Source organism: Pelodiscus sinensis, chromosome 13 (genome assembly GCF_052426305.1).
Source record: "Pelodiscus sinensis isolate ZL-2025 chromosome 13, ASM5242630v1, whole genome shotgun sequence".
Classification (NCBI taxonomy): Eukaryota; Metazoa; Chordata; order Testudines; family Trionychidae; genus Pelodiscus; species Pelodiscus sinensis.
The window spans coordinates 19,877,779-19,892,105 of record NC_143064.1 but is presented as its reverse complement, the minus strand read 5'-3'; the positions used below and the strand labels follow the sequence as shown (position 1 = coordinate 19,892,105).

At 47.8% G+C, this 14,327-nt stretch overlaps 1 protein-coding gene across 1 annotated transcript in view; it reads left to right on the top strand.

Annotated features, from left to right (window-relative positions):
* Positions 1–13,864, top strand: part of SMARCA1 (SNF2 related chromatin remodeling ATPase 1) — an 84,129-nt gene extending 70,265 nt beyond the window's left edge. Inside the window, exons 23-24 of the mRNA XM_075940968.2 lie at positions 11,782–11,892; positions 13,155–13,864. Of these exons, the coding sequence (XP_075797083.1) occupies positions 11,782–11,892; positions 13,155–13,226 (183 nt within the window). The 3' untranslated portion in view covers positions 13,227–13,864. The remainder of the gene's footprint in view (positions 1–11,781; positions 11,893–13,154) is intronic.
* The last annotated feature ends 463 nt before the right edge of the window (positions 13,865–14,327 follow it).

Below are 14,327 nucleotides of genomic sequence, written 5' to 3'. Positions count from 1 at the left end.
TTTGCCCTTTCTTATTCGCTTGACCCTGACTTTCAACGAGAAGTTATTCAGGCCTTCTGTCACTCAGACTTAAGCAATGCTAGTGTCTAGAATTTTCCGTGCACAGAAAATATAACATGGAATCTTTAATCTCTTTGACTATACTGATACTTTCTGTGCTTTTTGTATTGCAATTGTATGATTACTGACTGATATAGAAAAGTGGGTATTGACTATTAATAATGACCCATCTACTATAAATATCACTTCACTATGTAGTGCTCAGTCCAAGCATAGTGGCATGCACATAAGTTTTCAGTGTCTTTTAACATGTAAAATGGGAAATGTAAAAAAATTATTTAGGTGCCTTTTCTAGTTATACCGAAGAAACTGCAAAAGGGGCTGTGTGACAGAAAAAGTGCTATAAGTAGTCCAAAACATTGTCTTCATTTTTTTCCCTACATGCTGTGTTAATTAGATAATCAAAATATCTACACAGATACTGCATTGCAGAAAGATTCTCAGATTGGTAGATCTGTTTTGTGTACATTATTTCTATGACGAGGATCCAGTTCTTTCCCAGTTTTCTTGCTTTGTATTATTTAAAAATTGTGAATGAACGTAATGCCCTCAAAATGAGGGATTTCTCATGCTGGCTTGAGGCAGGCATAGCATAGACAGAGCTATGCATATTTAGCCATAGTTAATACCCCACTCTCTGGACATAGCATACCATTGTAGTTCCACTCCCGAGTCAGCCATGTAAAGACTAGTGGGTTAGTGATGTGAACATCCAGCGATTTGACTAATAATTTTTCACTCTTGATCTAAGTTCAGACTTAAATCCAAGTCCTCAGATGTGAAGGGTTAGTGGACTAATGTACAGTGCCTTGTAGCTCCTTTGCTTTTTCTTAATTTTTTTAATACATAGTATTGATATTACCATGTTATCTATTTTTTGCAGTCTTAAGTTATTCAGAAACGATGTTGTATTTTATTGATAAAATGTCTTGTTTTTATTTCCCATTTTAAAATTGTCTTTTAGCAGTTTCATAGTTTCATTGGTGGTGGTGCGTTTTTTTCATTTATGGTTCAGACTCTATAGTCAGATTTAAAGACATAAAGTCGTTTTATAAAGACATCTCTCTTTAGTTTTGTTGTCTCCAAGAGAGTGAATCTGTGGAGAGCTGCATGCATCAGGGAAATTGGTATTATCTGTAGTTGGAGTTTATATGATGGTTATGTCTATCCACTTCCATATCCCTTCCTAGGTGTGATGGGGTACACACTGCACTTCTATGTATTCAGTCTCTTGGCCACCCTCCTCACAGACTCAGGGTGCTCCAGGCTGGTGAACATATGTGCTCTTTATGTCCATTTCCCACCACCAATTTCCTATTCTATTCTGGCTATTTACAGTGGCTCAGCCTAACATGGGCCTGGCTAGCAACAGAGACACAGGTTCCTACCTCTCCCTGATCCTCCCTTCCCTCCTGGTCTCTGCTTTCCTTTTACTCACTTTCAGCCTTTTGGCTCCTGCATAATGAGACTGGCAGGTTGTAGAGGGGTGGAATGGCCGCCCTCTGAGCCGGAAGCAGAAGAAACCCTCTGGGAGCCATTTTGGGGCCAGCCTAGCTCCGCCCCCTCACCTGACCGGAAGTCAAAGGGCGGGGCTAGGACTATAAGAAGGCTGCCTGGGAGCTCAGTCAGAGGCCAGCCTCCGAGGGAGCCAGAGGCCTGGCTGGAGCTCCTGCCTGGGGAGGCTAAGACCCGGGGTAGGCCACCCTCAGCCACCTTCCCAGAGGCGGGCCAGAGACTCCCTGCCCCGGTTACTAAGGCCTGGCCCGGCCCGTCAGCTGAACCACTCGCGGACCCAGAGGACGGGACCGCACCGCTGGACCAGCTGGACCCCTGGTGGGTACGGGAACGCCGGGCTGGACAAGCCCCACGGGACACGACAAAGCTCCGACCTCTTAACCCCTGGATTGGGCCGCCAGCCCCTGCGGAGACGACGTGGGCCTCAACTCCCCGACAGGCCGCTGAGGCTACAGGTACTGGGGAAGGGGGGGGGAGACGAGGAGAGGCCCAGGGGGTAGCATGGGCTGAGGACAGCCCTAGGCCAGCAAGTTGCGGGCTGGAGCCCCTGCTGAGCCCGTAGCAGCGGAACGGCTGCATCCAGGGCCCCTGGGCCGGGGCGCAGTGGAGTGGGTGGGCCTGCGCCCCCTGCCACCCACTAACCGGGTGGCAGTCTCCCACCCCCCTTGCCACTGCGACAGATGCACTGCCGGCCCCGCTCTTGAACTAGGAGCTCCTACAGACCTGTGGGTTTGTTTGCGGCCCCGCCTTGCGTTGGGGTCTGGCCAGCAGTTGCTGCCCTGCCCTGCTCGAGGGCCTGGGCATCTGTATAAGGGGTTTGGCACCCGGCCAGCACCCGGACCGGACCTTTTTAAAGGGCCAGGGCTCGGACTACTCTACGGCACGGAAGGGCCATAGGACGGACTAGCCATCCAGTATACCAAGGCGGAGGATCCGCCTCCTAAAGGCCGGCTGGCCTATAACGAACCTTCCCCCGGAAGGGGGAAAAGCTCAGGCTATTGTGGACATTGCCGGAGGGCAGTGTCCCGAAGAGACCGCGCCACCTGCCGGCAGATATAATTCCCCGAGCAGACGGCAGGGGCGCTGTGGTGGAGCGGAAAGCTCGCTACAAATGGTGGAGAATATGGGCACTCCGACCCCGCCCCTGATGTAAGGGGCTGAGTGTGTGCCTCAGTGGGGTTTAAAAAAAAAAAAAAAAAAAAAAAAATGTGGGGTTAGGTTTTTTTTTTTTTTTTGGTGGTTGGGGTTTGTTGGGGTTTTTGTGTTCTGTTCTCCAAAGCCAGGATGGAACTGGACAGCGTGGTGAAGGCGGTGGCGGAGTGCCAGAACCAACAATTGCAACAACTGGTGGCCCGGCACTGGCAGATGGCTCAGCAACTGGTCACACAACACGGGCAGTTGGTACAGCAGCTAGGACTTCAGTTCCAGCACCTCCAGGCGCTGCAACACCAACACCTCCAACAATTGCTCAGTTCCTGGACTCAGCCCCACAGGTCAGTACCGGGACCGGCCCCTGGGCCCGCCTACCCGGCTGGAGGGATTCGGGCCCCGAGGGGTGAGGCGGTAAGTCCACCCGAAACTGGCATGGGGCAAATGGACACGGTGGGGCCTAGGGACATTACTAGTCTAGGGGCGTGCTCTGCAGCACCCCGACCCAGGACGCTCAGTCCCACGCCCTCTTCCCCGTTGCGATTCCCGACAGCCCCCGAGAGGGGACGGTTACCTCCGAAGGGCTTGGACCAGGGGGTGACGGAACCACCCAAGGGGTGGCAAGGGAGCTGTCTGGAGGTAGGGTGCGACTACGGACCAAGGGGACCCGAGCAGAGTTACATCCTACCGGTCAACCAGGTGGAATTTGTGCTCCAAGCGCCGACGGATACAGATAAGGTGGCCGTCCTTCTGGACTCCGGCTGTGCGCAGACCCTGGTGCGACACGACCTCCTGCCGGAGGGCCTGAAGCCAGAGGGGGAGCTGTACCTGCGTTGTGTACACGGCGATGTGAAGGCCTATCCCCGTGCAAAGGTCAGACTTACCATACAAGGGAGGTCAGCAGAAATGATCATAGGGGTAGCGGCGACACTCCCTTACCCGATTGTCCTAGGCCGCGACTGGCCCGGATTTGCAGATTTGATGCGCGAAGTCACTCACAAGGGAGCGGCCGGTCACGGAAAGGTAGAGGGAACCCTGCTGGGAGAAACGCTGCCGGCAGACCAGCCCGAAGAGGCAGCTGCGGAGGAGGAGGAGGTCCAGGAGGCCCCGGCAGGTGAAGAGCTCGACAGGGCGCAGGCGCCAGTGGAGGCCAGTGCCCCGGCCCTGGCCCTGACAGACTTTCCCCGGGACCAGAGGGAGGACCCGACCCTGAGGGCAGCATATGAGCAGGTAGCCGCGATCGATGGCAGCGTGGTGGACCCCCAGAGGGCAGCCCAGTGGCCCCATTTTGAAATAAAAGGCGACCGCCTCTATCGGGTGGTACAAGACCCCCGGACTCAAGAGATCAAGACCCAGATCCTTGTGCCCCGGGTCCATCGCCGGGCAGTATTGCAATTGGCCCACGATATTCCTGCCGCTGGGCACCTGGGAACTGAAAAAACATTGGCGAGAGTACTGTCCCGGTTTTTTTGGCCCGGGGTGCACCGGGAGGTACGAGACTATTGCCAATCTTGCCCAAACTGCCAGTTAGCCTCCGACCCGGGAGTGCCGCAGGCCCCGCTCGTCCCCCTGCCAGTAGTAGGGACTCCTTTTGAAAGGGTGGCAATTGACCTGGTGGGCCCGCTGCCCAAGAGTAAAGCGGGGTTCCGCCACATTTTGGTTTTAATGGACTATGCCACCAGATTTCCTGAAGCCATACCACTGAGGAACACCTACGCCCGAACCATCGCCTCCGAGCTGGTAAAAATCTTTGCTCGGGTTGGGCTTCCTCGAGAGCTCCTCACGGATCAAGGGACTAATTTTACATCGCAGTTACTCCGACAGGTGTGTGCCATACTGGGGATCCGTAAATTACAAACCTCAGTATACCACCCCCAAACCGACGGGTTGGTGGAACGCTTTAACCGGACTCTAAAGGGGATGCTACGGCGGTTTCCTCAAGCAGAGTTGCAACAGTGGGACCTGCTGTTGCCTCCCCTGCTGCTTGCAGTCCGGGAGGTGCCCCAAGCGTCGACCCAATTCTCCCCCTTCGAACTCCTATATGGGTATCGTCCCCGGGGAGTCCTGGATCTCGTGAGGGAAACATGGGAGCAAACCCCTTCAACCTCACAGGGCCTGTTGCAGTATGTTTTTCAGCTCCAGGAACGACTAAGACAAGCCGGAGCCCTGGCACAGGAAAACCTACAAGCGGCTCAGGCCCGCCAAGAGCTGAACTACAACAGACGAGCCCAGGAAAGAAGTTTTAAACCGGGGGATCGGGTACTACTCCTCCTCCCCTCAGAGGAGTCGAAATTTCTAGCACGTTGGAAAGGACCCTATGAGATCACCCGCCAGGTTGGGCCGGTGAACTATGAGATTTATCAGCCGGACCGGAAAAAGAAAACTCAGATCTTCCATGTAAATTTCCTGAAGCCTTGGCGAGAACGGGAGGCCCTGATGATCACCCCCTACCCGTCAGAACCTGCGTTAGGGCCTGAAACCCCCGAACTGGCAGAGGAACAGGAACCACAGCTTGGAGACACCCTCTCGGAGACCCAAGTGAAACAAGCCCGCCGTCTCATCTTTGCATTCCAGAAGACCTTTACAACCCGACCTGGACGTACCGTGGTGATAACGCATAGGATTCAGACCCCTCCAGGCCAGGTCGTGCGGGAAGGGACTCGTCCTCTCCCTCGCCGGATGCGGGAGGTAGTCGAGAAAGAGGTACAGTCTATGCTGCAACTGGGAGTGATAGAGCGCTCTAAGAGCGAGTGGCGTAGTCCAATTGTACTCGTACCAAAGCCGGACGGTAGTGTCCGCTTTTGCATCGATTTTAGACGGGTAAACGCTATTTCAAAGTTTGACGCCTACCCCATGCCACGAACGAATGAACTTCTGGACCGCCTAGGGACGGCCAAATTTATATCCACCCTTGATCTGACAAAGGGATATTGGCAGATCCCCTTGGATCCAGAGTCAAGAGAAAAAACGGCTTTTTCAACCCCCTCAGGACTGTTCCAATTTACACGAATGCCCTTCGGACTTCATGGCGCACCCGCAACCTTTCAGAGAATGATGGACCGTTTGCTAGCACCACATACAGCGTATGCTGCCGCCTATTTAGATGATGTGGTAATTTATAGCCAAGATTGGGAGGAACATCTCTTGCGGGTAGCGGCCGTCATGCGGACCCTTAGAGATGCAGGCCTGACCGCCAATCCAAAAAAATGTAAAATTGGCTGGCAGGAAACAACTTACCTGGGGTACCAACTGGGAAGGGGCCTAATCCGGCCGCTAGTGGGGAAGGTGGAGGCAATCCAAAACTACCCAGCGCCGACCACTAAGAAAAAAGTACGGCAATTTTTGGGTTTGGCCGGATATTATCGCCGCTTCGTGCCGCAGTTCGCGACCCTAGCGGCGCCCCTCACTGCGCTCCTTACAAAAGACCGGCCTCAAAGGGTCACCTGGACGGCCGAGTGCGAAGCCGCTTTCCAGAACCTAAAAGCGGCTCTTTGTAGTGAGCCGGTTCTATTTAGCCCTGACTTCTCCCGACCATTCATTGTCCAGACAGATGCATCGGACTACGGACTTGGAGCGGTGCTGTCTCAAGAAGTTGACGGAGAAGAACACCCAGTGCTGTATATCAGCCGAAAATTGTTTCCTCGGGAACGCAGTTACGCCGTAATCGAGAAAGAGGCCCTAGCGATAAAATGGGCCATCGAGGCCCTGCGATATTACCTCCTTGGAGACTCTTTTATCCTTTTTACAGATCATGCACCCCTACAATGGCTCCATCAGATGCGGGACACCAACAGCCGTATTATGAGATGGTACCTGTCCCTCCAACCGTATGTATTTACAGTGAAACACCGAGCGGGGAGGGACAACGCAAATGCAGACGCCCTGTCCCGCATAGAGAAAGAACAGAAGCCCAGTCCCGGAAACCGGGAACTGGACTTAAGGGGGGAGGAGTGTAGAGGGGTGGAATGGCCGCCCTCTGAGCCGGAAGCAGAAGAAACCCTCTGGGAGCCATTTTGGGGCCAGCCTAGCTCCGCCCCCTCACCTGACCGGAAGTCAAAGGGCGGGGCTAGGACTATAAGAAGGCTGCCTGGGAGCTCAGTCAGAGGCCAGCCTCCGAGGGAGCCAGAGGCCTGGCTGGAGCTCCTGCCTGGGGAGGCTAAGACCCGGGGTAGGCCACCCTCAGCCACCTTCCCAGAGGCGGGCCAGAGACTCCCTGCCCCGGTTACTAAGGCCTGGCCCGGCCCGTCAGCTGAACCACTCGCGGACCCAGAGGACGGGACCGCACCGCTGGACCAGCTGGACCCCTGGTGGGTACGGGAACGCCGGGCTGGACAAGCCCCACGGGACACGACAAAGCTCCGACCTCTTAACCCCTGGATTGGGCCGCCAGCCCCTGCGGAGACGACGTGGGCCTCAACTCCCCGACAGGCCGCTGAGGCTACAGGTACTGGGGAAGGGGGGGGGAGACGAGGAGAGGCCCAGGGGGTAGCATGGGCTGAGGACAGCCCTAGGCCAGCAAGTTGCGGGCTGGAGCCCCTGCTGAGCCCGTAGCAGCGGAACGGCTGCATCCAGGGCCCCTGGGCCGGGGCGCAGTGGAGTGGGTGGGCCTGCGCCCCCTGCCACCCACTAACCGGGTGGCAGTCTCCCACCCCCCTTGCCACTGCGACAGATGCACTGCCGGCCCCGCTCTTGAACTAGGAGCTCCTACAGACCTGTGGGTTTGTTTGCGGCCCCGCCTTGCGTTGGGGTCTGGCCAGCAGTTGCTGCCCTGCCCTGCTCGAGGGCCTGGGCATCTGTATAAGGGGTTTGGCACCCGGCCAGCACCCGGACCGGACCTTTTTAAAGGGCCAGGGCTCGGACTACTCTACGGCACGGAAGGGCCATAGGACGGACTAGCCATCCAGTATACCAAGGCGGAGGATCCGCCTCCTAAAGGCCGGCTGGCCTATAACGAACCTTCCCCCGGAAGGGGGAAAAGCTCAGGCTATTGTGGACATTGCCGGAGGGCAGTGTCCCGAAGAGACCGCGCCACCTGCCGGCAGATATAATTCCCCGAGCAGACGGCAGGGGCGCTGTGGTGGAGCGGAAAGCTCGCTACACAGGTGCATTCAGTAATTAGACAAACGAATGCTATTTACTCAGCCCCAATCTATTTCCCCTGATTGGGGCTGGGTGGCAGAAGCTGAATGAAACTTCCTCAGCAGCACCCTGCCACAATAGGTTATTGTCCTGTATTTAACACAATAGCACAATAAGCTGTAGCTTTTTTCAGTTATATAAACCACTTGAGATAACTTTCATGGCTATATATGAGGACTTTCAAGAAAGTATTGGTTTCTGCAGGAGGTTATGAGATTCCTCCCACAACTACACCCCACCAAATGACTGATAAACAGATGAATAAGAATAAAATACTCTCTAGTCACAAGCAAGACTAGAACACACAGGATCCACTCAGTGCTGCTCTGTGAGGAACAAAAGCGGTCACGAGGCACTCTTCGTCGGAGAATCTTTGTGCTTCAGAAGATACCATCACATACAGAGAACCTTCCTCCACCTGAAAAATAAGAGGGCTGTTACAAACCGCTCCGTCTGAAATGGCCATCTATTGGCTACAGAAGACTTTGTGTACCTGAAGTGCTAGGAGTCAGGGTTCTGCTACAGAGGTTAAAATGCGGGTTCTTCCTCCCCTTTTCATAAATCAGCAGGCTTCCACAAATTTGTCAGTATCCACAGGAAAAAAGGTAAAACCCTAAATGTTTGGCTGCTTCCCATTCTGATACCACAGATATGCTCAAATGTTGTTGGCCTCTCTCCCACCATCTTAGAGTATCCCTTGTTGCCTTATATTTGGAGCTAGCAAGCTATCTCAACTAGATCTTCAGTGATGCCATGTCCTCTGCAGTAGCTATTTGCCTCAGCCTCCTACTACTTTGTCTAACCACAGAGGTTAGTTACCTTGTAGACACAAGAAGGACAAAATCCACCATTATTCATGGTGGAAAATGCGCTGTTTCTAGGTTAAGAAACTTGACAGACCTCCTTTTCCATATCCATAGATTTGCTGCCTTCAGGAAGTCTGTTCTGAATGTTGGGTTATCAGACTCTCTCATTCAGGAAGGCAGACTTCCTGGAGATGGCATGGAGGGAAAAACCAATCCAGTAAATAAAAAACTAAAAGCAAAGCTAAGGGTGTGTCTAGACTACAGAGTTTTGTCGACAAAAGTGGACTTTTGTCAACAAAACTATACCTGCGTCTACACTACTGCTGAGTTCTGTCGCCATAACGTCGACAGAACTCAGCAGTTTTGTCGACGCTGGTAAACCTCATTTTACGAGGCATAACACCTTCTGTCGACAGAAGGTGTTATTGCATATAGGGTTGTGTCTAGACTACAGGGTTTTGTTGACAAAGCAACTTGCTTTGTCGACAGAACTGAATGTAGTCTAGACGCTCTTTGTCGACAGAAGCTTTGTCGACAGTATCTGTCGACAAAACTTCTGTCAACAAAAGCCTGTAGTCTAGACGTACCCTTAGACTCCCAACCTGGAAGACAGAAGATCATGTCATTTTTAAAATCTATTTGTTGTAGGTCTGCGTACTACAATAATTAATTGAACTCGGAAAATCTTTGGGAAAATCTGTATTCCTCTACCATGCATACCTTTGATTGTTCATTACACACTTACTCATGGGAGGATGGGGACAGAATGACCTCCGTCATCTCACTTTTTTTTTTGTAATATAGTATAGAATTTAAAGTATAGTATAGAATTTCTTTATTATAGAATTTCTCTCTCCTCTGTGAAGCCCAATAAATGTTTTAATTTTACCTGTTAATTTCTCATGCTTCTCCCTGTTCCTCCACAAATGCAATAAACAAGAACATCCAGCTCATTTGAAAAAGTAGATACAGGTATTATTTATAGCGCTAAAACATTCAAAAGGTTTCAGGGCAGTCTTACCTCTCAAATGGCTAAACTGCTTTTAGAAGAATAAAAAATTCCATTTAGAATAGCTTGAGCCTGAGTAACAGCTGTTCAAAAGGGAGCTTTTTTTAGCATCCATAGGTCTTCTAGACACGTCTCCATATAGCCATGCATTGTATCTTTTTGTGTTTGATAGTTCTGATGAACAGTCCACTTTTGTACACAGACCATCCTTTCAGTCTCGCCACAGCTCTGTGAAGTTAAAGATTCTAACCGAAATAGGAGCTATTATTCATAAGGATTCAAGAGGTTCGTGGTCTGTTATATTCAGATAATTGGCTAGTAAAATCCAAATCTCTGATGAAAGCCCAGATTGTGGCTCAAGTGTGCTTTTTGGGTTTACTGTTGTATCTTCTCACAAATCTTCACAAGTGCTGTAGAACTATCTTGAACTTGTCCATCTGGGAAGTCAGTTCAGTACGGAAGAAAGGTATGTGTACTGTCTCAGAAAGCTTTAGAAAATTTGCAGTAATGATCAGAATGTTCTTTCAGTCTCTTGTATATCAACGAAATAAATCCTTTAGCTATTTGGCTTAATTGCTCCTTTTGCTAAATTTAAAACATTGGTCCTAGCTTCACATAGGCTATGTCTACACTACTGGGCCTTATCGGAGAAAGGTACGCAAATTGCGCTCTGCAATTTGCATACCTTTTTCTGATAGATTTTTCAGAAGACTGTTTTCCAAAATTTGGCCTGTCTGCATAGGGCCAAATTTCGGAAAAACCCCTCTTTCGGAAGAGCCCTTCTTCCTCATGGGAGGAGGAAGACAGGGCTTCTGAAAGAACACATCTGCTCTTCCGAAAAAAAAAAAAAAAAGCAGAAGAGCCAGACGCATTCCCTGGACACGGTGGAGTTTTGGTATCCCAGAAAAACCCCATAGACTAAACATAGCCAGAGAATCTTTGCTTTTTCTCTCCACTGAAACCAAATCTTGCCTGTGCGGGAGAATCTAGCCCTCCGTTCCAGAGAATATGAGGAAACCTCCGGTAAGAATCCCACTCATTTCCTCTAAGAAGTTTCAGTAACATCACAATTTGACCTTGCAACCCCAATATATTTTTATGGGGAACCCTCATGAGCCAGTTTTCTGTGCATGGCAAGGGGCAAAGAGAAATAAACACTTTGATCTGTAAAATGGGGATAATAATGCTTATCTTTTTGCATGCTTTGGCTCTTCAGATTGTAATCTCTTGCCATAGCAGCACTTTCTCTCACTTACTTAGCTGGCTTCCTGTCTCTTACCATTATCACCTCACCTTCAAAAACCTGTATACATAATTCCCTACTTCCTTCATCTTTCAGCTCATGTTATGTTTTTCATAAATTTGAAATAGTCTCTGGCTTCCTATCTTGGAAGCTCCCAATAAAATCTTCCTTCATATCCTCCCGGGAACCCATTTCTATCATGAATCCTTCATTTCTTACACGTCTTACCAGAAATCATTTTGCAGTTATATGTGAAATCCTATTTCTTGTCTTCTATTCACGTTATCTGTTTTAAACTGTAAGTTCTTTAGAGCAGGGGACACAGAGTCATATAAACTGTTTATAAAGAAACTTTTTAATGATGATCAAATTAGTAGAGTACTCATGTTAAGATATTCTACTATTGACTTAATGGCAGTTACATTTTTTATCACTTCATGAATCCTTGTGCTAATGCTTACAGAGCATCCTACTGCTAATACAGGAACATATAGCAAGAAACAGAGCCAAATTAATCTATGTTGGATGCATAGGGACGCATTATTTTAGTAGTATATGAAGAAATACCCTTCAAATCATAACCATGCATCAAGATGCTTTCAAATAAACAATAAAGGGCCAAGTTATCAAAAGAGCTCATTCCCATTTCAGCACTTAAATGAACTGGGCAGAAATTCAAGACTGTTCAGTACCCATCAATTCCCATAATTCTTGATGGAACCTGAACAATATGGTAATATAGTTCGTGTTGTCGTCATCGAGAACTTCTGAAAATATGTCTCCGGATGTTTTGAAATTCGTAGTGAGTTTCAGTGTTTATTGTGATGCAGAATTTAATGTTTGATTATTACCTTTCTTAGGAATTCCAAAGACGCTGCAATACTCTCATATCCTTGATAGAAAAAGAAAATATGGAAATAGAAGAAAAAGAGAGAGCTGAAAAGAAAAAAAGGGGAACAAAAGTTCCAGCGGTAAATTTATCAGCATTTGCTTATCTCTTAATGGGGAATGATTCAACATTTATTGATTTGTGTAGTTAGAATAAAGTGTGAAGTAAGGTAATTGTTTTGAAGAAATCAGAGGTTACAAAACTGTTAGAGATTATACAGGTACCATAGATGTCCATCTGTCTCTCCTGGGAAATTTAGTTAGCAAGTCCTGAAGATCAGAATTTTAGGTCTTTGATTCCCTTTAAAGGGTATCCATATAGGTAGCATAGAGATATGTCTTCTGAAAGAGTGTGCATTCCTTGAGAAGATATTCCCTCTCCCAACACCCTAATAAGATGTAAGTAGGTAGTATTACATCTACTATATATTTGAGAGAATTTGTGCATCAGTGTTTCTGTCTGTCTATCCATCTGCAAGTTCATTTGTTCAAGAAGTCCTCCTAAATGGCAAGAGCTAGTTTAGTATGCAACTTCCTTTTATCATAACTTAAAGCAAGGTAAGGTTTTGGTTGTGCCAGAACAATGGGCTGTAACTGGAATTTGATTGTGGAACCAGGACAGCTATAATCTCATTGGACTACCAGGGATCAGGAGTGAAGAAAGAGAAGCTGTCAACAATTTATTTCAGAGAATTTGTCTGTTTTGTCTGCAACGGCCATGGACAGGTGCGTCTCACCTGGCCCTAAGCTGCTGTAGTGAGAGACGACTGGGGTTGTCCTCTCTTCCTGGGGCAGCCTGCATACTGAACCCTTCACTACCAGCCCCCCTCCAGAACAATGATTTAAAGAAGAAAAACAAACGTATTTGAATTAAGGACCTGAGCAACACCGAGTAAATCTTCTAGTAAACTATATAGGACTTTACTTTAACCTCACATATGTATCTATCTGTAAAACACTAGTTACTGGAGGACATAAGTAATTAATTAAATAGTTCTTCAGATGAATTCATTAGAACAAGCAAAACCATATGCACAAACCTGAACCAATAAAACTTTTTGTGTAGTAAAATACTGCTCATCATGAAAGGCCCTTGTGCTTATTTCAACTTTAACTTCATATATGTGTGTGTGGGGGGGGGGGACCTTGTTTGCCCTCTGTTGTGCTCTTTTGCCTTCTAGTATGAATAGGAATGATTGTAATATACATTGCATTGTAAACTAGAGCCTCTGTCTTCAGATTGAATAGTGATATCATTCTAAAATTTAATATAGTCATAATATATTTAACAACATGTGCTCATATTTTTTAACATTTGAAAAATAAGCTGTTTATTTTTGTTTAGTCGCAGAAAAGAAAAGCAGATTCAGCAACAGAGAACTCTGGAAAGAAAGATGCTAAGAAAGTGAAGTCGTAAAGTGGAGAAACTGAATGCGAAATATAAAACTGCCACATTTTTTTTCCATCGACAAATGTTAATTGCCAGCTTCTGTGTATTCATGGTACTCTCAGAAAAATGTCATTGTTTAATTTTTGCAAATTTTGTATATTATACAATGCCTTTCTTTACTTAAATAATGTGTAGCTTTATATTTTGTGCATTCCAGTACTTTGGTGCAATGGTTTTCAACCTGTGCTCTGTGTCCCCTTAGTGTCCCCAAATTAAGGGGTCATTGAAAGGTTGTCATTACCATAGAACAATAGTTTTCAACCTCTGGTCTGCCGATATTGGAGGCGGGGGCGGTATGCAGACTATGTCTAAGATTTCCAAAGAGGTCCACACCACCATTTGAAATTTTTTAGGGGTTTGCAAATGAAAAAAGGTTGAAAACCATTGCTTTTAATGTATCGTATTTTGTGAATTATATGTCTTCAGCAAAATTCACTCAGTCCTTGTTCTTTGAAGCTTGTGCTGAGGTTTTAGCTTTTATATGTTTTATATGCTGCTGCTTTAAAAGAAAACCTAGATTCTATAGCTGTATTGTTGTTTCATACTTTAAATTTATATGGCTGTCGGAAAATAAATTGAATTAAAGTGATTTGAGGAGAAATATACTCTCGTCCACTGTTTTGTTATGCATTATATATAAGTTCTGCCTGCTCTGTAGTATGTGAATATTAGCCTAACAACTTTGTCTTCATGGTCAGCCAAATACCGGTTGAACCTTTCTGGTCTGAGGTCCAACATGATTTTGGTTAGCCAGATGTCCACTTATCATGGGTGTGGCCAAATTTCCAGCAATCCCATAAAGTTTGTTTATAGCTACCAGTCCTGGCTCTCTGTGTTCTGTGCTGTTGTTTAGCTTTAATTTACCCATAAATGTCTTCTGTGAGCCCAATAAGCAATGGAAGTATCGGTAATGCTTCTAGACAATATTGACCTCCTGTAGTTCACAAATTCTCTGGTTCGGCACCAGTCAGGTCCTGAGGGTGCAGGACTAGAAAGATATTGATTCTCCACTGATGTGCCTCTGTGGAATTTACTATCAACTGAGTTGCCATTGCTGTCAGGTCATCT